At 54.6% G+C, this 22,584-nt stretch overlaps 1 protein-coding gene across 7 annotated transcripts in view; it reads left to right on the plus strand.

The window, feature by feature from the left end:
* The window catches only part of GRK5 (G protein-coupled receptor kinase 5), a 224,016-nt gene that overhangs the window by 187,527 nt on the left and 13,905 nt on the right, over positions 1 to 22,584 (plus strand). For all 7 annotated transcript variants that reach the window (XM_089898229.1, XM_030759301.2, XM_089898230.1 and 4 more), the window contains 8 exons: positions 4,935 to 5,035; positions 6,748 to 6,840; positions 12,879 to 12,942; positions 13,840 to 13,980; positions 15,538 to 15,728; positions 18,441 to 18,478; positions 20,199 to 20,288; positions 21,889 to 22,097. In XM_089898229.1, the coding sequence (XP_089754355.1) occupies positions 4,935 to 5,035; positions 6,748 to 6,840; positions 12,879 to 12,942; positions 13,840 to 13,980; positions 15,538 to 15,728; positions 18,441 to 18,478; positions 20,199 to 20,288; positions 21,889 to 22,097 (927 nt within the window). The remainder of the gene's footprint in view (positions 1 to 4,934; positions 5,036 to 6,747; positions 6,841 to 12,878; positions 12,943 to 13,839; positions 13,981 to 15,537; positions 15,729 to 18,440; positions 18,479 to 20,198; positions 20,289 to 21,888; positions 22,098 to 22,584) is intronic.

Below are 22,584 nucleotides of genomic sequence, written 5' to 3' on the forward strand. Positions count from 1 at the left end.
GTGAGTCTGGGCCATAGGGGGGCTGGAGGTACAAAGGGGCAAGTGTGCTGAGTCTGTCCTACCATCTGGGCCTGCTGGCCGCCTGGCCCCATCCAAGTGCAGCCCCAAGTTCTTCTGGTACCAGATTCAAGGTCAATTTCAGGCTCCACAGGGAGGGTTGGAGCCCGTTCTTTTCCCTCTGGTGACAGGGGCTTTTATCCAGAGGCACAGACCCACAGAGAGTGGATGAAGCACACCCGAGCTTTAATGCCGTGTCTGTTCCCATTACCAGCCTCAAGGGAGAAGAAATGGGGAGGAGTCTTAGCCAAAGAGGAGGGGAGGTTTATTCCCTTGCTCCATGTGTGATTTCAGGGGCAGGACACGTGGCCCTGAGCCTACAGTTCCTCAAGGAACCAAGTCCCATCTCATCAGGCGGGAGGGGAGAGAGCTCTGTGGTTAGCGGCCCAGGGCGTACACAGCCGTGTCCCAGAGGCATGTCTTGCTGCTTTAAGCTCTCCTGGAGTTGGCCGTAGAACCCTCCTTAAGGGCAGTTGGGGCTCATCCTGACTGCCAGCAGAGTGGACTTCTTGGCGGGGCCAGGCAGACTGGTCCTGTGGAGGTTGACCAGCCATTGGCTTCAGCTGCCCTGGACCATCAGGAGGCCAAGTGTTCCCGGTGGGGCCTCCTCCGAAGCAGCACCAGCACACATTTCAAAGGAAACTTGGTGCCTAAATTCACACTCTTGTGTTAAAGTCTGGGCCCGCAGGCTGGAGCTACTTGAAGAGACCACCTGGTGACCAAAGAAATTGTCACTTCAAACCACAGCTGGCCTGAGGGGTTCCCAGGCCCCAGGGGGAATTTTACCAGCCACCTCCACCAACACCCCTTCTCCGGGCTGCTTTCAGTCCTGCAAATATCTGAGGGCCTTGAGGTCCTTTCTGTTTGGTTCGAAATTAGGGGAACATCTTTGACATGGAGGAGAATGACCCCAATCCTTCCTCCCCATGCTGACCCTCAGCTTCATCCCAGAGGGACAGTCCCCGCTAGAAAGAGCCACAGCACTGCCCACCGTAGCTCTCCTGGCGTTTCTGAGGCTTCAGTGCAGCGAGGGTGACATTCCTGGCCAGAGCCCACCTGGCCTGTAGGATACACCCCTCTCCCTTCCCCAGCTGGCCTCACAGGCCTCCTGGGACCAGAAGGGATTAGCTTCCTTGAAAGAGATCTGAAACTGTGGAATTCTTCTGCCTTCAAGCCACAGAGGATGGACTGTGGTTACCGGGACCCCAGAGCCTTCTCAGTGTCTGAGGGCCCTTTTTCTTACGTGACGCATCAGACCTTACCTGTGGACTGGGGAGAGCCTTCTCTGGGGGTCTGCCTTTGAAATCGACTTCTCTGAACTGGAGGGGAAGGACCAATACCCTCAGATTCCACTGATGCAAATAGCAAATGTCCATTTGAGCAGCGGCTCTGCCCACCCTCCTGGCGGGTTTGTGTGTCGGGTCCCAACTTAAACCGGCCAACAGCTTCTTATTCCCTTCTTATTGGCAAAGGTGTCACTTCTCGGAGTCACTTGAGAGAAGGTTTGGTTGGAATCACTTAGTCTCTTCATGTCGAGCCAAAGACTGAGTTTAAACCCGTGGTCATTAAACCAAACGCGTTATTGACTCCCCTCAGGACTTTGAGTGTGGGCAGCTTCCCCAGAGCCCTCCTGCCAGCCAGCCCCGAGGAGAGAGAGTGCTGCGACTTCATGCACAGCTGGGCCGCCCCCAGACCCTGGAAGCCCCTCCCATCTGCTTAGAAGTGTGGCTGACAGGGAGCCCCGCTGGCTGATGGGAGGGTCCAGAAGGGGTGGGTGGTCTGAGGCCATGTGTTCTGCTTTGCCTCTGACCCCATCCTCTGGGAAGGTTTCCCAGGTGACCCCTGCCCCCCAGCAGTGATCCCCCCCTCTCTCTGAGCCCAGTGGCTCACTGCCCTGAGCTGCAAAATCTCCTATATAAGTTCTATCTGCCTCTGCTGGAGGGTCTTGGTGCCAGGTCAGCCCACGGCTAGGTCACACCTCAGGGGACTCCTGGGAGATGGGGGTGGGTGACGGCAGCACAGGTGGCCCAGACACCCCACCACCTCCAACCGTACTTACTCTAGACCCACCCAACCTGGTGTAAATCCCCTCTCTGCCGCTTGTTGGCTGGGTGACCTTGGGCAAATGTCTTAACCTTGCTGAACCTCAGTTTCCTCATCTGTGAAATGAACATCATAATAGTACCCACCTCACAGAGCCAGAAGGAAGACTGAATGAAAGAATGTGTTGGCCTCAATAGATGGAAACCGTTGCTACCCATTATATTACTTATATTGGTTTTAAATATTGGGCCTATAGAAACATTTCATTTGGTGGAGGAGAAAAGAAATTTGCTGATAAAAAAGTTTGAGAGCCATTGAGTTCCATCCATCCAGCTCATTTTATACATCACCTGTAGCCAAGAGAGGCAAAGGAACTTTTCTGTGTGGATATGACCTTATTTATGTCTTACTGGAGAAAAAGTGCTTTGAGGTCAAGGACCACCCTGGCTTCACATTTTAACACCCCTCCCCGTGCATGTACCCAACACCAGGCCGGGCCACTGCGCGTGAGGGTGGGTCCTCCCTGGCTGAACTCCATGACAAAGTGTGCGTCTGAGTGCATACAGGTGGCAACTCGGGTGCCTTTCTGAGGTCCCAGAAATGGTTCTGTTTCTCCCCATGGCACGCCCACCCAGCATCTCTGCGCTTTGCTGACTCACGACAGGGTTAAGGCCACACCCTGGCACACTGTGTTTCATCTTGCTTACTAACAAATATATGCTGGGCACCAATTCTGTGCCAGGCACGGGGCCCTTCAAACCAAAACTGCCCCAGCCGTCAGGTCTCTTCCTGAAGCCAGTTCACCCATGGCCTCGGTGGCTTGTCCTAATATTTGATTGCTTTGAAGTAGCCTGGAATCATTGATCCCCAAGAGACAGCTGCCAGGATTCGAAGCAAGTTCCCCAAGTCTCAGAAGCAAAAGTGACCAACCCCCAGTTGTCAAATCTTGAAGGGCCTGTAGGGCATCTCTGGAGCTGTTCCCTCCTGTTACAGAGGAGGAGATGGAGGCATGAAATGGCCAAGGGCAGAGGGCAGAGCAGAGCTCGGGACTTCTTCCCCAGCAGTGAGCATCCTTTCTGCAAAACGCGCAGCAGTTGCTCCAGAAGCCAGCGCTCTACTTGTTGCTCTTCTGATGTCTCGTTCATTGAGTTTTTTTGTTGTTGCTGTTGTTGTTGTTGTTGTTTTGCGGTACGCGGGCCTCTCACTGCTGTGGCCTCTCCCGTTGCGGAGCACAGGCTCCGGACGCGCAGGCTCCGCGGCCATGGCTCACGGGCCCATCCGCTCCGCGGCATGTGGGATCTTCCCGGACCGGGGCACGAACCCGCGTCCCCTGCATCGGCAGGCGGACTCTCAACCCCTGCGCCACCAGGGAAGCCCTCGTTCATTGAGTTTTTAGTGTGGGGAGAGGGGGATGGTCCAGGGCAAAGTGGGATGGAAGGTGGGGCGAAGGTGCTGCCACCCAGGATTGGCGACAGCAGCCCTGGGGAGACGCGCTCTGAGTCTGCGGGGTCGTGTAACGGGCTTTGCCTGCGCTTGGGTGTGCAGGCGGCATATACTGGCACAGCGGCCGCCCCCAACACACACACCTGAGGCCTCCCCCGCTCAGGGGCTAGGTGAAAGCCTGCAGAGAGGACCAGAGAGGAGAGGACCAGGCTAGGGGAGAAAGGAAGAAGGAAAGAACTCAGGAATGGGGGCATTCAGAACACTGGGGAGATTTCATTCACCAGAGCCATGCCAGGCTGCTGTGGGCACCCCCTCCAGCCCCAGAATCAAACCCCCCAGAGACACCACCTGGTGGGCTTAATCAGCCCCCAAGTTACAGTTCAAGAGCTGGGAAGAGAAAGCAAGCCTTTCAGATTTCAGCATCTTTAGGGGGAGAAAGATGTGTCTACATCTTGTGCTTTGGAGCCCACTCCTGGCAGTTTTCTCTGTTATCCCTGTAGTTGATTAAAGACCCACCTGGTGAGTAAAGAGCCGGCAGACAGTGAATGAAGGGGGGAGGGGAAGGGGTGGCCGGGCTGCCTCTGGCTGTCTCCGCACCTTCCCAAGGGGGCTGCTGCTCCTGGGTAGGACCAGAACCTCTTGGAACCGTCCCTTCAAACTTGAAACATTCAGGCCAGGCAGCTTAACTGGAAGGAGAACGAAATGACAGTGCTGACATCTATTGCACGCTTTCTGCTACCTGCCAGGATCCGGGCCAAATGCTTGACCCAAAGGCTTCATTGATTCATTCCTGGAGGAACAATTATTACTGACCATCCTCCTGATAACAGCCAGACTGTACCAAGACCAGGGTCCCAGAGCTACAGCGGCAGATGTGGGAGTGGCACGCAGACCTACCAACGCCAAGGCCGTGCCGGTGTCACATCCCTCCCCTCGCCGCTGAGCCGTCCATCCACCTGCCCCTTTGCCTACTCCAGACCCTTTCACACATGGCCTCGAGGCCGTCTCACGTCTGCCCTCTGGGGACGCAGCCCCCACCCCAGTGGCTAAGGGACTGGGGCAGCTCCGAGGGGCTCCCTACACTGAGGCTCACACCTCCCACTCGGTTCTGACCGCAGTCCAGGACGCGGGGATGTCGTGGTCCATGTTCTGCAGAGCGGGGCTCAGAGGAGCCACGTAGCCTTACGAGGTCACACGCGGTGTCCGTGGCAGAGCCCGAAATCTGACCCTGAGTCCCGGCTGGTTCACCACCTTCCAGCCCAGCCACCTTGCCAGACCGCCTACCACGGTGCAGGGGCCCAGGACCAGGTGCGGGTAGGAGGGTCCCCCGAGGCCGCCCGGCGCCCTGCCCCCTCCCTCACTAATACCTCCTCTCCTCTTCCTCCCTGCAGTCCCCAATTTTCATCGCCCAAGTTGGCCGGGACCTGGTCTCCCAGACGGAGGAGAAGCTCCTTCAGAAACCCTGCAAAGAACTCTTTTCTGCCTGTGTGCAGTAAGTGCTCCGGCCGCCGGCCTCCCTCCCTGCTTCCCGGCCCGGGGTGTCAGGCCCCTCCACCTCCCCTCGGGCTGCCACACAGTCACCCGGCAAGGGGCTGCCTCTAGCTTCCACCTGAGCGCTGGGCACCCGGGGCAGGTCTTCAGTGCCTGAGGGCCCAGCCAAGCCACCCAGCGCTTGTACACTTCTCATAAAGGGAAAAGATACCAGGGTGCCAAATCCAAAGAGAACATCTGCTTCAGATGGTGTCGAAAGCAAGTAGCTCTCCAGGCTGTGGAGACAGAGGAATGTGCACGGGTCTGACCCAGTCTGGGTGGTTTGGAAATCCTTCCCAGGTCCCCCCCACGCCCACTCCTGCCCCCATCACTGCCACCCCCCAGCGCTGCTGCAGGAGCTGGGCTGCAGGCTGCCCTCTCAGCCACACCCCATCACCTTGTTGCAGGCTATACGGCAACCATAATGGGACGTGAGACAAGTCAGTGGGTGTGGGGCGAGCCGTGCACCAATTAAGCGCCATCATCGCGCGCACACTTGCCATGAAGGCTTAAGCAGCTAGGCTCACACCCGTTCCTGCGCCCACACACGCACCCTCCCTGTAGGCTGACGTGCAGCCGCACGAACATACGTACGTGCCAAGATCGCAGCTGGCATGACTGCACCGTGTTCAGACTCTGCACCCCAGACCTTAGTTGAGCGCCTGCTATGTGCCTGGCACGATGCTGCGTGGGGGAGGCCTTGCGAGCAAGAACCCAGTCCTGCCTCCACGGCTTATTGCCAGCGCCCCATGCGCTCACCATGGGAAGAGCTGGGACATTCAGGGGCGCCAACGTGGGGCCCAGCCCTGTGGCAGGTGCTGGAGAGGGCCCACCGTGAGCAGAAACAAGCCTGGTTGCTGCCCTCCTGGAGATGTCCGAGGGTCAGCTCTGACGGCGGGTGAGGTCCCTGGGCTGCCCCCTGACCTTGAGGGAGTGGCTGTCCTGGCTCCCGACGCCAGCCCCTGTTCTCAGGTTTGGCAGGGTACAGCCTCCAACGAGCCCCAGCTCTGCGTGTCGCCTCCCTTCCCCAGGTCCCAAGTGTCTGGGCTCGATTGGTCAGCGTGGCCGCTTTTTTAAGGGACGAAGCCCAGTTCAGAGCCCTCCAGGGCCTGGCCTAGAGCCTGGCCCACAGCAGGTGACCGGTAAATTCTGCTGCAGGGTTGAAAACCTCCCAGGGGCTTCACTGGTCCCAACCAAATCTAGGGCCTGCGCCCCTCTGCCCCTTCCCAAGACACCCAATCCCTCCATTGCACATAGTTAAATATTCCTCTGTTCTCATCTCAGCTCCTGTCCCTTCTTCAGAGAGATCTCCCTGACACCCCTCGGGACCTCGCTTACCCCAATTCACGATAACATGCCCCTGGGGTCGTTTATTTGTTTGTTATTTGCCGTGTGTGTCCCCCATCATGCTCCCTGCTGTATCCCAGAACTAGAGCAAACCCCCAAGGCAACTACTTACTAAAGGTTTGCAGGGTCAGTCAATCTCAAACAACCTTTGTAGAATGGTGGAGCCTCTCTCCACTCCTGCTGCATCTGTTGGAGGCCCCTGTGTATTTGCATTTCCAAAGTCTGGAAGTGGATGAGGCCCAGCTATAATCTGCTGGTTATGGCTCTGCCTACCTGCTCCAAGGTCAGGGTTGTAAAACGTTCATCTGTTTGTTCCCTCTGAGCTAGGTCTGTCCACGACTACCTGAGGGGAGAACCCTTCCACGAGTACCTGGACGGCATGTATTTTGATCGGTTTCTCCAGTGGAAGTGGTTGGAAAGGTGAGTGCTCCCTGGGCACAGCCCCCCGACACACACACACACACACACACACACACACACACACACGAGTGTGTGCCAGTGTGTGTGTGTGCGTGTGTGTGTGTGTGTGTGTGTGCGCGCGGGGGGTATTGGTTTTTCACCTAAGTCCTATAGAAGTCTGTTCCCTCCCATGGGCCCATGGTTCAGATAAAATTCAGCGTTCTCTGCCTGTTAATTAAGTTCTTGTGTGTTCTAGAAATGCTGTATGCCTGTTAACGTCACACACACACGCTCATGCCGACACACGCATACACTCAGCCTCTTGCTCTTACTTTTTGGGGTCACCGTCTTTGGGAATTCTTTCTCTGCCAGCAAATAAAGAGCTGCCATATTCTTTTTTTTTTTTTTTTTTTTACATCTTTATTGGGGTATAATTGCTTTACAACGATGTGTTAGTTTCTGCTTTATAACAAAGTGAATCAGTTATACATATACATATGTTCCCATATCTCTTCCCTCTTGCGTCTCCCTCCCTCCCACCCTCCCTATCCCACCCCTCCAGGCGGTCACAAAGCACCGAGCCGATATCCCTGGGCCATGCGGCTGCTTCCCACTAGCTATCTGTTTTACGTTTGGTAGTGTATATATGTCCATGCCTCTCTCCCGCTTTGTCACAGCTCACCCTTCCCCCTCCCCATATCCTCAAGTCCGTTCTCCAGTAGGTCTGTGTCTTTATTCCTATCTTACCCCTAGGTTCTTCATGACATTGTTTTTTTCCTTAAATTCCATATCTATGTGTTAGCATACGGTATTTGTCTTTTCTCTTTCTGACTTACTTCACTCTGTATGACAGACTCTAGGTCTATCCACCTCATTACAAATAGCTCAATTTCGTTTCTTTTTATGGCTGAGTAATATTCCATTGTATATATGTGCCACATCTTCTTTATCCATTCATCCGATGATGGGAGCTGCCATATTCTTAGAAAGATTTGCACATCCCTCATGTAACCCAGCCCCCTATCGATGGACATGGAGGTTTCCCTCAATTTTGTGTGCAGCTTTCCCGAAGTAGTGAATGACTTTGTACATACATCTTTATTTTTGCAAATACATCCATAGAAATTCCTACCAGATGGGAATTCCCTGGCGGTCCAGTGGTTAGAACTCGGTACTTTCACTGCTGGGGTCTGGGTTCAAGCCCTGGTCGGGGAACTAAGATCCCTCAAGCCACTCAGCGTGGCCACAAAAGAAAAAAAAAAAAAGAAAGAAAGAAAGAAAGAAATTCCTAGCAGAGGAATTCCCGGGGCAAGGTTTTCCGCTGTGAGGGACTGCTAGATCACCCTCCCAAACTGCGCCCGATTCCCAGTCCTGCCAGTGCCCGGGCGCTCGCTTGTCCTCAGATTCAGCAACACTCTTCTTCGTGCATGAGAGACGCGTTTCCTTCTTGTTTATCTCTTCACCTCTAATCATGGGTGAGACCGAGCATCTTTTCATGTGTTTCATTTGCCACCTTATTCTCTGCAAAGCGCTCTCACACACACGGTGATGACTTGGCCGGGCAGAGGTGACCTCCGTGTGACTGACAAGGAAGGAGAGGCAGGGAGGATGTGGCTTGCTGGGTCACCCGGCAGGGATTAGTGCAGCCAAGGAGGGGACCCTGGCCCAGGACCCCCAGAGCGGTGCTCTGCCCACCACAGCGTCCCAGGATTTGCAGGAGAGGGCAATGCTTACATTAAATCCATGCTGGGTTAGCTGGTAGGTGAGGGTGGGGGTTTCCCCTCCCACTGCCCAAGGTTCCTGTGCCCCAGGGGCCTGGCACTCACTGCCATCTGGGTATCTGGGCCGTGGTCAGAAAGCAAGGAGCCCTTCTGCTCCTGCATGTATATCGGCATCTGTGCTGGCCAAGTCCCCTGCAGACGCTTAGGACACATACCTGTGGGACGTGAACCCCCGAAAAGCCGAATTCACAGCACTCCCTGCCCACTTCAGGAAGCCCTGAGGAAACACCCTGCCCTGTAGCCTCTGGGGGACGTCTCTCTCCACCCTGACCCATGGGGGTGACAGAGAGAACAGTGGACGGTCTTCTCTGTTGGTGCACTGCCTGGCACTGGCCGCCTTGCCCGTGCACGTCATGCCTCCAGGAGATGGAAAAGCCAAGCGTGGGCCACCAGGGGCCCACAGCCTGGGTCTGAGTCCCAGCTCTGCCTCCTCCCCAGGGGCTGGGGGAGGGATGCTCTCCACATCTTGGTTTCCTCACCTGTAATGTGGGGATAATAACACTGCCTGCCTTATAGGCATGGGGTGAGGGTGAGGTGAGATAGCACCGCACACATCAACAAAGCCAGCCTTTGGGCCTTGGGAAGTAAACTGCTGAATGTAATTGTCGGGATGAGTCGTCACTGAGCACATTGGCATCACCATTGCCGTCTCCTCCCCCTTCTGATATTGGAGGGAGCAGCTGACCCTGGCGGAGGACAGTCTGGTGGGGAGGTATTCATCTTGCCCCACCTGCCACTCTGGAGCCCTGGGCTGTGTAACACAACCCCACCTTCCCGGGGTGGCAGAGTCAGGACACCGAAAGTGGGCTCTGCAGCAGGCTTCCTGGACTCCACTCCCAACCCAGCTACTTACCAGCCGTGAGCTTGGGCATCTCATTTCACCGCTCAAAACCTGGGCATTCTCACCTGCAGCATGAGAGCAGTAATCGTCTCACGTCCTGAGGCTGCTGTGAGGACTGCATGAGTCTATGTGTAAGCTGCTTCAAGCAATGGGGAGTGTTACCGTAGAGACCCCCAGAAGGGGCTGTGTCCTTTATCCCAAGAGTTCTGATAATGACATCTGACACTCAGCACCTTACAAAAAGCCTTCAGATGCATATACCCTTTTACTGAAGATGCAAGGCTCAGAGAGGTTGATGGGTTGGCCCTGGGTCACACAGCAATGGCCTGGCAAGGGTGGAGCCTGAAGCCCAGGTCCCTCACTCAAGTCCTTCACTCTTAGCCCACCCAGCACTCCTGTTCCAGTGGAAGCCTTTAGCTGTGGCCACTGGCTTTCACTTTACTTGTCAGTACCAAACACATGAGATGGAGAAATGGACTTTTAAAATCTGCATGCTGACTTCAAAGAAGTTATGCCCTTTTGAGGGCGTTAAGCTGTTGAAGCCAGCAGGGCAGGACCCTGGCCTAGAAATGCCCTAAGTGACTGACAGCACCCCGCCTTCCCCCCCGCTCCCTTTTTTTTCTTGCTAAAAAGATCATGGCCTGTTGGTGCTGTACTGTTGAAATATTAAAAGGATTTTTTTTCCCTCCCAAGGTTAACCAAGAAATTCCTCGGAAATTGTATTACACTCATTTCCCCCAGCAGAGGAGCTCTGTGGTAATGTCGACCGACTGTTTGTTCTCCACGTATCGTAAACTGTTAGGCCTGGACGCCTTCATGTGGTTTCGAGGGCAGCTGGAAGAAACGCTTCCCAGGGCCACATGGCAGATGCAGGCGCATGGCAGGTTTGCTCTAGGCCGGCTACTCATGTGTAAGATGCAGAGCAAGGGGGAGTTCTGCCCAGGGGCAGCCTGCGCCCCACTTCCTAAAGAAACACCGGAGAAGAGAGAGTGAGTCACAGCACATGAATTCGAGACAGGCGTGCCAGGGAGTGCTCCGGAGGTTTCAGGGCTGTCCTAAGAGAACAGAGTGGTGCCGAAGCTGTGATTTCTGGTGAATCCCAAATCCTCTTCAGGACCCAGCAGCGAGAAGAGTTTCCACGGAAGATTCATTCAACAGCTGCTGGGCGACCAGAGGCTCACTGCTCTTTCTCGAGCAAAACCAGTTCTTTGGCCCAATTCAGTCTCACACCAATCCCCACCCTGGTTAAGACTCTTGGGGTGGGGTTGGGGGATGCTCAAAAATAGTCCTAGAGGGGCTTCCCTGGTGGAGCAGTGGTTGAGAGTCCTCCTGCCGATGCAGGGGACACGGGTTCGTGCCCCGGTCCGGGAAGATCCCACATGCCGCAGAGCGGCTAGGCCCGTGAGCCATGGCCGCTGGCCCTGCATGTCTGGAACCTGTGCTCCGCAACAGGAGAGGCCACAACAGTGAGAGGCCCGCGTACCACAAAAAAAAAAAAATAGTCCTAGAGAGCCAAGAACCAATTTTAACGTCGTAAAAGCTGCTTGTTCTTATCCATGAATCAACTGATGAACATTTAGGTTGTTTCCATGTCTTGGCTATTGTGAATAATTCTGCAATGAATGTAGGAGTAAAATATTTAACGTTTATAAATGGACCATTACTCAGCCTAAAAAAGAAGGAAGTCCTGCCATTTATGACAACGTGGATGGACCTGGAGGTCGTTGTGCTAAAGTGAAATAAGCCAGACACAAAAAACGAGTACTGCATGACCTCACTTACATGTGGGATCTAAGATATTCAGACCCATAGAAGTAGAGAGCAGAGTGGTGGCTGTCAGGGGTGGGGAGGGCTTGGAGAAATGGGAGATGTTGGTCCAGGGCACAAGGTTTCAGTTATGCAAGATGAATAAGCTCTGGGGATCTCCTTTACAACATGGGGACAGTAGTTAACGGTACTGTATTATTTACTTAAAATTTGCTAAGTGGGTAGATCTTAAGTGTTCTTGGAAGAAAGGAAGGAAGGAAGAAAGTACGGAAAAAAGGGAGGGAGGGGGGAATGTTAATTTTGTGAGGTGACAGAATGTTAATTAGCTTGATTGGGTAATCATTTCACAATGTATACATATATCAAAACATCAAGTTGTACACCCTTTGTCAATTATACCTCACTAAAGCCGAAAAGAAGAGGGGGAAAACCTGATTTTCCTTAGCCAAACAGGCCAGTGATGAAAAAGCACACACTGTCTGCAAGGTGGAGCCCTTTGCGGCAACTAAATGGCCATTTATTTATTTACCCCACAAGTCCCATCCTTGGCTCCCGATCAGAGGCTTGTCTCATTAGACATTATAAATGGCTTTGGTGGGACTTCCCTGGTGGCGCAGTGGTTGAGAATCTGCCTGCCAATGCAGGGGACACAGGTTCGAGCCCTGGTCGGGAAAGATCCCACATGCCGCGGAACAACTAAGCCCATACGCCATAACTACTGAGCCTGCAATCTAGAGCCCGCAAGCCACAACTACTGAGCCCGCGTGCCACAACTACTGAGCCTGCGTGCCACAACTACTGAAGCCCACGCGCCTAGAGCCCATGCTCTGCAACGAGAGAAGCCCGCGCACCACAACAAAGAGTAGCCCCCTGCTCGCCGCAACTAGAGAAAGCCCGTGCGCAGCAGTGAAGACCCAACGCAGCCAAAAATAAATATTTTTTAAAGAATGGCTTTGGCTAATTAAAATGGGGAGTCGGGAGACACAAAAAGATTAGTCATAAATACGGCTTTTGGCAGACAGGATCTTCTCGTGTTCTGGGGCTCAGGGGGGTTACATATAACACAGCGCCCTCGGTGGCGGGAAGCCTGGGAACCGCCGTGAGAGAGTAACCAGACTGGACCTGGGGACCAGCAGACTCTGCCCACAGGAGGCCGGGTCTTCCCGGGGCAAGTCTGCAGGAAGGAATAGCTCGGGCGCCCCAGGACGGGAGGTGCAGCTGTCCTGCCCTCCTGCCGTCCTGCCTGCAGGTGTGGGAGGGAGGGCTGCGGTTTCCTTTGTGGCCTCCGTGGGACACCAAGCCTCTGTGGCTCCTGGCCCCCTCCCCTCTCCCTGCACTGAGGACACAGCTTCCTCCTGAGTTTAGCCGCATGATTTGCATTTGGGAGAGAGAGGGGAACCACAGGGAAAGTGTGGTAAAACAGCCTCCGCTCAGCTCTTCCCTCCCAGTGCAGTCCTGAGGGCGGCATCCTGGGATCTGAACACCCAACCCCAGCCCCAGAGCAAGTCCTCGAGGGTCCCGTCTGCAGTGATGGTTCCAGGGGGTCCCCGGGGCCTGGTCTGGCCGTTTGTGCCTGGCACTGGTTCTTTTCAATGCTGCCCTTGTCTATTTCTTCTGGATTCTGCATCTTAATACTACAAGTCTCATGTTGGATTTTTGCTTTTTTCCAGGCAACCGGTAACCAAAAACACTTTCAGGCAGTACCGAGTACTAGGAAAAGGGGGCTTTGGGGAGGTAAGTGAATATCCACGTATTCATGAAAAGTTTCTGGACTCTTGTCACCTTTTCTGTCCCTTCGGGCTTGGCCTGAAGTGTTCTAAGCGTGGCTTCCGAGCGAATGGCTTGGTCATGCGCCCCCGATGGAGAAGGAGGGTGAGGCCGGGGCCTTGAGAAGGTCTGCTGTGTCTGAGGTGAGGAAGGAGGGTGTCTGTGGCAGGGCAGCTGAGCTGGAGCCAGCCTCAGGCAGGAGTCAAGTCTGGAGAGGAGAAATGGGCACTCTTGATTGTGTTTGGAGGGAGAAGGGAGGGCGTGAGGGGCTTAAGCATCCTGGCCACACCATGCTGTTAGTATGCGCTGTTGTACTTAATCTGATCTTCCCAAGCCTTGTTATTCCCACTTTAGAGATGAGGAAAGCTGAAGTTCACAATGGTTAGGTGACCCAGGCAAGGTCACACAGCTGAACAGGGGCAGAACTAAGACCAGACCCAAATGCCTTGGTTTCCATTCCTCTGAATTATACAGTCAGGGTTCGCAGGGGTCTCCCATCACTGCCCCCCGAAACAAGCCTCTCCTACCAGCAGCTGGTGCTTGAAAGTCCCCAGTTATCAATGGCTACATCTGGCTAGAAGCTTGGGACAGAGAAAATCTAGTTGCCCCCGAGAGAGGAACAGTTCTTTAGGCCTCAGCCAGCCATCTAAACATTGGTGTAAATGGCTGATCCTGCACCTCCAAGGGCTAGGATTTGCCTAAGGTGCCACCAAAGCCAGATCTCAAGGGCAGGGCCCTGGGAGCAGTGGGTCCACGGCCAGGCATCCTCCAAGCCCCAGAGACACAGCATCCTGGCCTTGAGGGAGCTTCACACTGGCCCTGTTTCACGTGCCGTGTGCCCTTGGCTTCTTTCTTGCCCCTCAGGTCTGTGCCTGCCAGGTTCGGGCCACGGGTAAAATGTATGCCTGCAAGCGCCTGGAGAAGAAGAGGATCAAAAAGCGGAAAGGGGAGTCCATGGCGCTGAATGAGAAGCAGATCCTGGAGAAGGTCAACAGTCGGTTTGTGGTGAGTGTCAGGGCCCCAGGGACAGGCCCCCTCCTGGTGACTGGGACTTCTGTCCCTTAAGTGTGACAGGTCCCCATCCCCCAGGGCATGGGATGCAGTGGGGGGGGGGCTGCAGAAAGGAGCCCAACACTCCCTCCATCACGAGGCACCTAGGGGTCAGTTGGGGCTGACAGGGGTCACCAAGCTAGCCTGGCTCCCCTCTGGGCGTGAGACCAGGCTTCTCTGAGCGCCTCCGTGGACGAAAGAGGCCCACGCGGGGCCCAGCCAAGGAGCTTTGTTTCCACAGACCCCTGTAGGCTGGTTTCATCACAGGAGACCGAAGTGTCAGGATCCTAGAGAGGCCCATCTGGTTTATATTCGTGTGTTACTGCATCCAGGCTAGGCTCTGCTTCGGTAACAAATCAACCCCAACTTGAAGTAGCTGAAAATGGCAAAGGCTGTCCTTTTTCTCACCCCAAATCCCATCAGATCAGACCGCCTTCCTTCATCTTCCAGCCACACCCTTCCCGGGAGTGTGGAGAGTGAGTGCTGGGGGCTCCGCACTGCCTCGGCTGCAGTGACACCCCTCACTTCCACCCACAGTCCTCAGCCAGAACCGGTCATGGCCAGGGACCAGCCAACCGCAGGGGAGGCTGGGAAATGTGGAGGAGGACTTGGGTATTTGGCCAGCTCTCAGTGTCACTGCCACTTGTTATTATAAAAAATAATATATGCTCCGGTAAAAAGTCAAACAGCACAGATGGGCGCAAAGTAAACATAAAGGCCTCCCTCTCTAAGTAACCATTCCAGACGTGTTTGATTCATGTACAGATTTTATTACTTTTAGCCAACGCGATCTTACTACAAATCTTAGGCTGCAGTGTTTTCCCCCTTAAATTGTAGAACTTTTCCTACAACAGACCAACAGCTGCACCTCTTTTTTAAAGCTGTGCACCATTCCCCAGATGCACAGGGAAGAGCTAGGCCACGACCTGTGCAGCCAGTCCCCACGATAGAAGTTGTTCCTGGTTTTGAAGCCACCGCAACAAATAAGGCTACCGTGTCCATCCTTCAGCATCCCTTTGGCATATTTCTGTGAGGGTGTCCGTGGGATGGACTCCTAGTGGAGGAATTGCTGTGTCAGAGGGTGTGTGCACGGCCCCCAGTTTCACTCCCACCAGCTCTGCGTGAGGGCGGGCCACGCCATCCACGTGGTGCTGCTGTCATCCCCCAGAGTGGGCTGGGCTTTACGAGGTGATACCCAAAAGGGGCAGAAGTTTTAACCACCTGATGCACACACATGCTTTTGTGACGTAAAAACGCAGACACCGTCCTGTTGGGACCCCTGAAAGGTGCTGGCCTTCCCCTTCCAGCTTTGCCCCCTCACCTAGAACCACTGAATCTGATGGAGGGGCAGCGGCAGGGGCACCAGGAGGCTGTCAGGGCGCAGGGGGTGGCGTGAAGCTGCTGCAGCTCCTGCACCCTAGCCCTCCCGCCCAGCTTCAAGGCCCGGGAGGAGGAGTGGACGTGGTCAGAGGGTCCCCGGAACCCCACCGCAGGGCTGTCTTGTGCTCCCAGGTCAACCTGGCCTACGCCTACGAGACCAAGGATGCGCTGTGCTTGGTACTGACCATCATGAACGGGGGGGACCTGAAGTTCCACATCTACAACATGGGGAACCCGGGCTTCGAGGAGGAGCGTGCCCTGTTCTATGCGGCAGAGATCCTGTGCGGCCTGGAAGACCTCCACCGTGAGAACATCGTCTACAGGTGAGCGGGCTCCCCTCCCACCGCCCTGCAACCCGGTCCCCCCATCTGAGTCTGAGCAGGTGAGGCTGACCCTTCCATGCCCTGGACTGGACGCTCGACCCCACCCTGGGAGTCGAGGCCCGGGCATTGCCCTTGAGTCAGACAGGCTCCTGCCCAGGAACCGAGTAAGGGAGGGAGGCCAAGTGTTCCCTCAAGAGTTGATGAGGTTGGGCCACTGTTCCCTTCCCAACCAGTGCCTGCGAAGCTCAGTGGAGCCTGGTGGCCTGATCCGGAACAAACCCCAGGAAGACTTTAGTAGGATCACCACCGCAGCAGGCATCAGAATGGACCCCGTTCCCTCCCACACCATCCAGCTTTTTAGGACCAGGTGTCCAGGTTCTGTGCGCAGTGGCCCTCAGACTCTTCTCACAGGCCTCCTCACAGAATTTTGAAAATCTGTGTGCCCTCATACATTTTAAGTAGACGTCTAAAATTGTCCATCATATGTTAAAAGAGTGGCTAATATTGATATTTTGAAATGGAGCTAAAGTGGCATCACATTTCTAAAGGTATCCAGTGGAATCTGATTGCTGTAGCAAATTGATTTCCACCATCGTGCAGCTAAAAAAGTGCATGAAAGCTCCTTAATGGTGAGGAGTTTTCTATCATTTTCTTCTCTACTCCCCTCCACCCCTACAGAATAGTTATTATAATGTAATATTTTTTTTGCATTAAAGTTATCGATTAGCATTCCACTCTGAAATATGTGGATGTATGTAAGATTTTTTTAAAATTTCCTTTGACCATAAGGCTCTAAGTGTTAAGATAATATATTCTGTTGAGTTGACCTTATAATTATTATTACTAGATCCCACCTCTAATTGGGATCTATGGTGACTGGCTCCAGAGCCATAGTCACATTTAGGAGTGGGGAGGAACCTGCTCTTCTTCTGTCAACTGAAGCCACCAGCACGTGGGGGACCCCCGCCCCCCAGCTGCTGGGGACACACACCCCAGTTTGAAGACCTTTGCCATGGGGCTCTTGTCGGAGATTATCTTGGGAGCCCGAGACGGTTTTGAAAGCAAGAGGAATGGTCTTGATGACATGCCCTTCCCCCCACACCATCTCCCAATTTATGCTTTTGTTTTGTTTTCATTCAAGTGGGAAGAGAGTCAGAAAATTTTCCCTGAGGGTTGAAAAAAGAATCCTCCACTTGATTGCTTTTCTCTTAAAAAAAGAAAAAAGGCATCCCTCCAAATTCTAGCCCTTCTTCTATGGAGGAAGGGAACCATGGTGCCTCCCCGACCCCGACCACTTGCCAGAGCCTCTCTGGGGGTGTGGGTTTGTGCCCACTAGCCAGCTGTCTTTCCGACCCGGTGGTCGGTGGGGGCCGATTAATTGCAGTGATGACTCCTGCCCCTATTTGGAATGGTTAACACACCAAAAGCATGCAAGTTAACAACAGCAACAAAAGTATGTCTTAATAAGTAACTACATGCAAACACCAGTTATCACTTTGTGACACTGCACCACTGGATTTGGGCACAGGAACTGCTCCCCATGAGGAGAGCTGCCCTCCGTTTGATGAACAAAGCCAGTCGGTGGAGAACTGAATCCTCGATCTAGATGCTATGTATCGTCTGCCCGATGGCTTAACTGAGTTGCATACACTATCCTGTTATTCTTTAACTCGTGGAGAAAACCGTTTATTAATAAAACCAGGGCTTCCCTGGTGGCGCAGTGGTTCAGAATCCACCTGCCAATGCAGGGGACACGGGTTCGAGCCCTGGTCCGGGAAGATCCCACGTGCCGCGGAGCAACTAAGCCCGTGCACCACAGCTACTGAGCCTGCGCTCTAGAGCCCGTGCTCCGCAACAAGAGAAGCCACTGCAATGAGTGGCCCGTGCACCGCAACGAAGAGTAGCCCGCACTCGCCGCAACTAGAGAAAGCCTGCGCACAGCACAACGAAGACCCAATGCGGCCCAAAATTAATTAATTAATTAATTAATTAATTAAAATAAAAACAGACACTTCTGCTGCCTCCCGCCCCCCCCCCCAGTGGGAGTGGAGAGGTTCCCTTTCACATGAGCACGATCATTTCATCAAAGAGAAGAGAGACATTAGGGACAGGAGGAGGTGGCTGCGTCTACAGCCGTGCCTTCTGGCGGTGCTCTCTCCCAGGCTGTGGCTCAGCTGGAGCTGGGAGATGTGCCAGGCTCCTGGGGGCCCCCTCCCCAAGGGGGTGTTTGTCCTGGAGGTTACCGTTCTCTCCCTTACAGTCCTCTGCCCCAATTCTGCGGCTGGTTCTTTGCCCTCAATAACTTCTCTTCTTTCATTCCCAGACCCTGCTCTGCCTTCAAGGCATCCGGAGACCTCAGGGTCTTCTCGGGCCTGGAGGAGTCTGTCACCACTCCAGCCAGAAGTGTTCTTAGCCCTGGGGCCATCAGTGTGTGGACAGGTGCCAGGACTAGCCTTTGCCTAACTTCCTTTTCAGTCACTCTCCGGGGTCAGGAAGGCACCTATGGCAAAAAGCAGCATTTGTTTTAAATTACTGGAGGGAGAGAAGTTAGCACAAGATTGTCTTGACCCAGAGAGAGACCAGACCTCCTGAGCCCAGAGTCGGGAAGGAAACACTCAGGCCGGGTTGGCCCAAGGGGTTCCACCCAGATGCTGGTGTGCCCTTGCCTCCCAGAACAGCCACACTCACTTGCTGGTGATCTTTCCCTTTCAGAGATTTGAAACCTGAAAATATCCTGTTAGACGATTACGGTAAGTCAGGCAGCGGCCCGGGGATCCTTCTGCTCTGCAGCTGAGGTGAGCGTCACAACCCAAAGGGAGCAGGGGTTCCCCCAGCGGCGACTCAGAGACACTGACCCGGGGTCCACGGGAGGGCAGAGGGCATGGACAAAGCTCCCACCCGGCAAAGAAGCAGTGTGGCTCAGCCGAGAGGGAGGAGAGGGAGAGAGCGAGCAGTGAATGAGGAGTCGAGAATTCCAGAGACTCTGGGCCAGTACTTAACTCTCACACAGCTTCCCTGCACCTCATCTTCCTTGTTTGTGAAATAGAAACAGTGGGTCCTGCCCTGCCTGCTTCAGATGGTGGAGGGTGGTGGTGAGATTCTGACAAGATAGCTTGAGGAGAAGTTGTTTTATCAACTATAGCCAGCTATAAATGTGTTGGGCGTTATTACTTGTCTATCACCATTGTTATTTTCTTGTGTGTTTGCGCACACATGCATGGATAAGAGGAGCCACCACAGTAGCCCCTCATGACTGTTCAGCCTCTCATGCCTGGGAAGGGGTTGTCACATCTTCTATCTAACTAGATCTTCTCATCTCTACAGAGGGGGCAGGGCCGACACCCCTGTGCCCATTTTACAGATGATAAGATTGAGGCTCAGAGGAGCCAAGCTGCCAAGGTCACTCACCCAGCAATATCAGTGGGGAGTTGAGACCAGAAACCAGTTCTCCCTGCCAGCATGCCCCAGACATCAGGCAGCCCCAGGCTGATGGGAGAGAGAGAGGGAGGGAGGGAGGGAGGTTGTTCGTGACCAAGCGAAGAGGTTTGATTGTGATACTGTCGTGTGGCGGAGCAGGCAGAGGGCTCAGGGCCCACTGCCCCTCTTTGGATGCGCCCAGTGCCCGCAGGGGTTCTTGCTGGTTCCAGAACTGTGCCCACCACTGATTTGTTGCCCAATGGCTGGAATATGTGTGCTCTCTCCCCTGTCCCCTACCGTTCCTGCCTTTGTCAGGGGCCACTGAGCCAGGGGAATCCACTCAGCTGCAGCCTAGCGGGGTCTCTGGCGTTGGGCCTTGCTGAGGTCCAGGCTGGGAAGGAGGGTAGTGTTCCTCCCTGCAGGGTCAGATGAGGCCACGACCCTGCCAGCTGGGCCACTAGGAGAGACAGCACTGAGGCGAGCTCTCAGTACCACGTTGTCTCTGCCTTTGGGGGTCGGTCCTGGTCCAGGAGCTCCAATGCCTCCCCACAGTCTCTGCTAAGCCTGGGTGGCAGTGTCTCCAAAGGGAGAAAACAACCCCCAAAGACCAACAAGGCAGCACAGGGAGTTGCTTCCCAAATTGCTTTATGATTTTTCCCCTTAAGCAAATTGTTGCAAAATGTCAGGAGACTCTTACATTTTCCCATGAAGCAATACCAGAATCAGGCCAAGGCATTTTAAACTTTGTGACATCAGCCTTCCAAGAAGCCCATTAGGGCATTTTATGAGGCAGGTCTGCGATCGTCTAACCAAATCCAGGCATCCTTTTCATCGTTAAGTTTTTCTCCTAAAAAGTAATACTTTACCCCTGTCCTCTGACACCTGGACTCTCCCAAGGGTCTGCAGTCACCCTGCCATGGCAGGTTCGGTACCACTCTTTCTAGGACAGATGAAATGCCAGGGGCCCATGGCAAGTCTGGGGCCCTGCCCAGGGTAGACCAGATGTCCACATGACCATCCCAGGGACCTATTGACTCTGTTGTCCTCCCTCAGGCCACATTAGGATCTCGGACCTGGGCCTAGCTGTGAAGATCCCGGAGGGAGACCTGATCCGCGGCCGGGTGGGCACTGTCGGCTACATGGGTAAGTGTAGGCGTGGCCTCTCACCAAGCCCCACCCTCAGAGCCACTGGCCTCTTTGTGCAACTAGAAGTAGTCATGCTGGGAGGTGGGAGGTCTTAGCCAGGGTTCGGGGAGCATTGGGGCACCAGGGCGCAACTTGACTTCACTGAGCTCTGCAGCTCCCACCCCTAGCCCCAGCTACATCTCTTGGGAGGGCAAGCCCCTCCCAAGGTCAGTGGCAGAGCTGACAAACAGCGCTGCCTGGGGGTGGGCGGAGTAGGGGTCTGCTGAGTTGGCAGACAGCCTTTCAGGGTGACCTCGAGAGGGGGGAGATCATTAGGAAGGGTCCAGAAAGGAGAGGAGCACCCCACCTACTGTGTCACAAGTACCATTCTAAGGAGAGACCAGCCTCGGGCTCCCTGCGCTGCATCCCCTGAGCCTTCTCTGAGACCATCATCCCGGGAGCTACGGGGAAGAGCCCCAGAGCTACACCGACCCCTGGAATGCTGCTTCCAATAAGGGATATTCCCTGGGCTTCCTTCTGCACACCTCCCACTCATAAGCCCACTCACACCAGGAGGTAGAGGACTCCTGAAAGCTCTGGGGGTGTGGGAACCTTGTTTTCCTCTACCGGGCTGTTGCCAGCGACACATGCTTAGGGTTCTAGACTTGGTCTCTGGTGCTCGAGGGTCCTTTTCAGGTTGCACGACATTGGAGGACCTCTGGGGTGTGTGTCTGTGTGTATGTTGGGGGTATGTATACCCATGTGAATGCTGAGGGGTGGATGGACAGATGACAGGTAGGTAGATAAATAGACAGATAGATGACAGATGGATGGATGATGGATGGATGGGTGGGTTAATAAATGGGTGGATAGATGGATGGATGGGTGGATAGATAAATGGGTGGATGCATGATAGATGGGTGATGGATAGATAGGTCCATCTGTGCACCTTTGTGTGTCTGCCTGTGCATCTGTGTCTTCTCCTCTTGCACAGAGTGTCTGCACAGCACATAGTGTGTGCATACAAGCACGTGTGTGGATGCATTTGCCTCCCTGGATGAATGTGGCCTGCCTGATGACCTGAAACTATCTTTTTTGCATTTCTATGGTGAATCTATAATTCATTTTATCAAAATGTTAGAGGAGCTATTTGAATTCCAGCTAAATTTAAAATAGTTTTACTTGGGTGGACACACCATTCATTGAAACAAATATGTGTGCCGCACCTACTGTGTGTCAGGCGTCGTACCTGTTACCGGGCACAGCAGGAAATAAGGTGGCTCACAGTCTAGTGGGGGAGACATCAAGGGAACAGGTTGTTTCCATCCACTGTGGTCAGGCTTCTGAAGCCACAGTCAGAGTCCTGGGAGCACAGCAAAGAGCAACCAGGGCAGGCTCCCAGGAAGAGGTGGTATTTACAGCAGGTGGTGGGCCAGGGTTGGCAGCGGGAAGAGGTCTGAGCCATCAAGCTCCAGGCCTCCTGTGAGCAGCAGCATCACTCCTGGCTGCAGGACGTCCCGAGGCCCCGTTGACATCGCAGTCCTGGCCCCATCTGCCCGGGCTCTGACCTGCCACCAGCTGTCTCTCACCTCTCCTCGCTTCCCTGCTCTGCCCCCAGCTCCAGAGGTCCTGAACAACCAGAGGTACGGCCTGAGCCCTGACTACTGGGGTCTGGGCTGCCTCATCTACGAGATGATCGAGGGCCAGTCGCCCTTCCGCGGCCGCAAGGAGAAGGTGAAGAGGGAGGAGGTGGACCGCCGGGTCCTGGAGACCGAGGAGGTATATTCGCACAAGTTCTCCGAGGAGGCCAAGTGCATCTGCAAAATGGTGAGCTCCCGGTGAGCCAGACGCTGCCCCGGGTCTGGTGTCCAGTGCTGGCTCCCCTCCCGGCCCTTAGCCGAGAACAGCAAATGGGCTGAAGGGGACAGGGTCAGGGCACGCTAGGGTGTGGGCGATGAAGCCACCAGGCTGGAGGAGCAGGCTGTGGACTGGGGCGGGCAGTGAAGGCTTCCAGGAGGGAGCCTGGGGTGGAGCAGGGCGGCTCTGTGATAAGGGAGGGGGCTGCGTGACAATGGGAGACACCCTCATGTCCAGCTCTGTGGGGGAAGCCAGCATGGGGAGAAAGGGGCTGATCCTGGCTCGCCCCCAAGATGCAGAGGGATCCAGGCAGCCCCTACCCTTGACCTTGGGCCTCCTGCTGTCTCTCCAGCTCTGGACCCCTGGGTGCTGGCTTGAGGCCGGGGTTGTAGGTGGTGATAGTTTCAGTCTTCGAACATCTTATACTCGAGTTTTCCACCCACTATATGGAATGTTG

The sequence above is a fragment of the Delphinapterus leucas genome, chromosome 16 (assembly GCF_059928025.1).
Source record: "Delphinapterus leucas isolate spDelLeu-1000000601 "Yukka" chromosome 16, BTC_Dleu_Yukka2, whole genome shotgun sequence".
In the NCBI taxonomy this organism is placed as follows: Eukaryota; Metazoa; Chordata; class Mammalia; order Artiodactyla; family Monodontidae; genus Delphinapterus; species Delphinapterus leucas.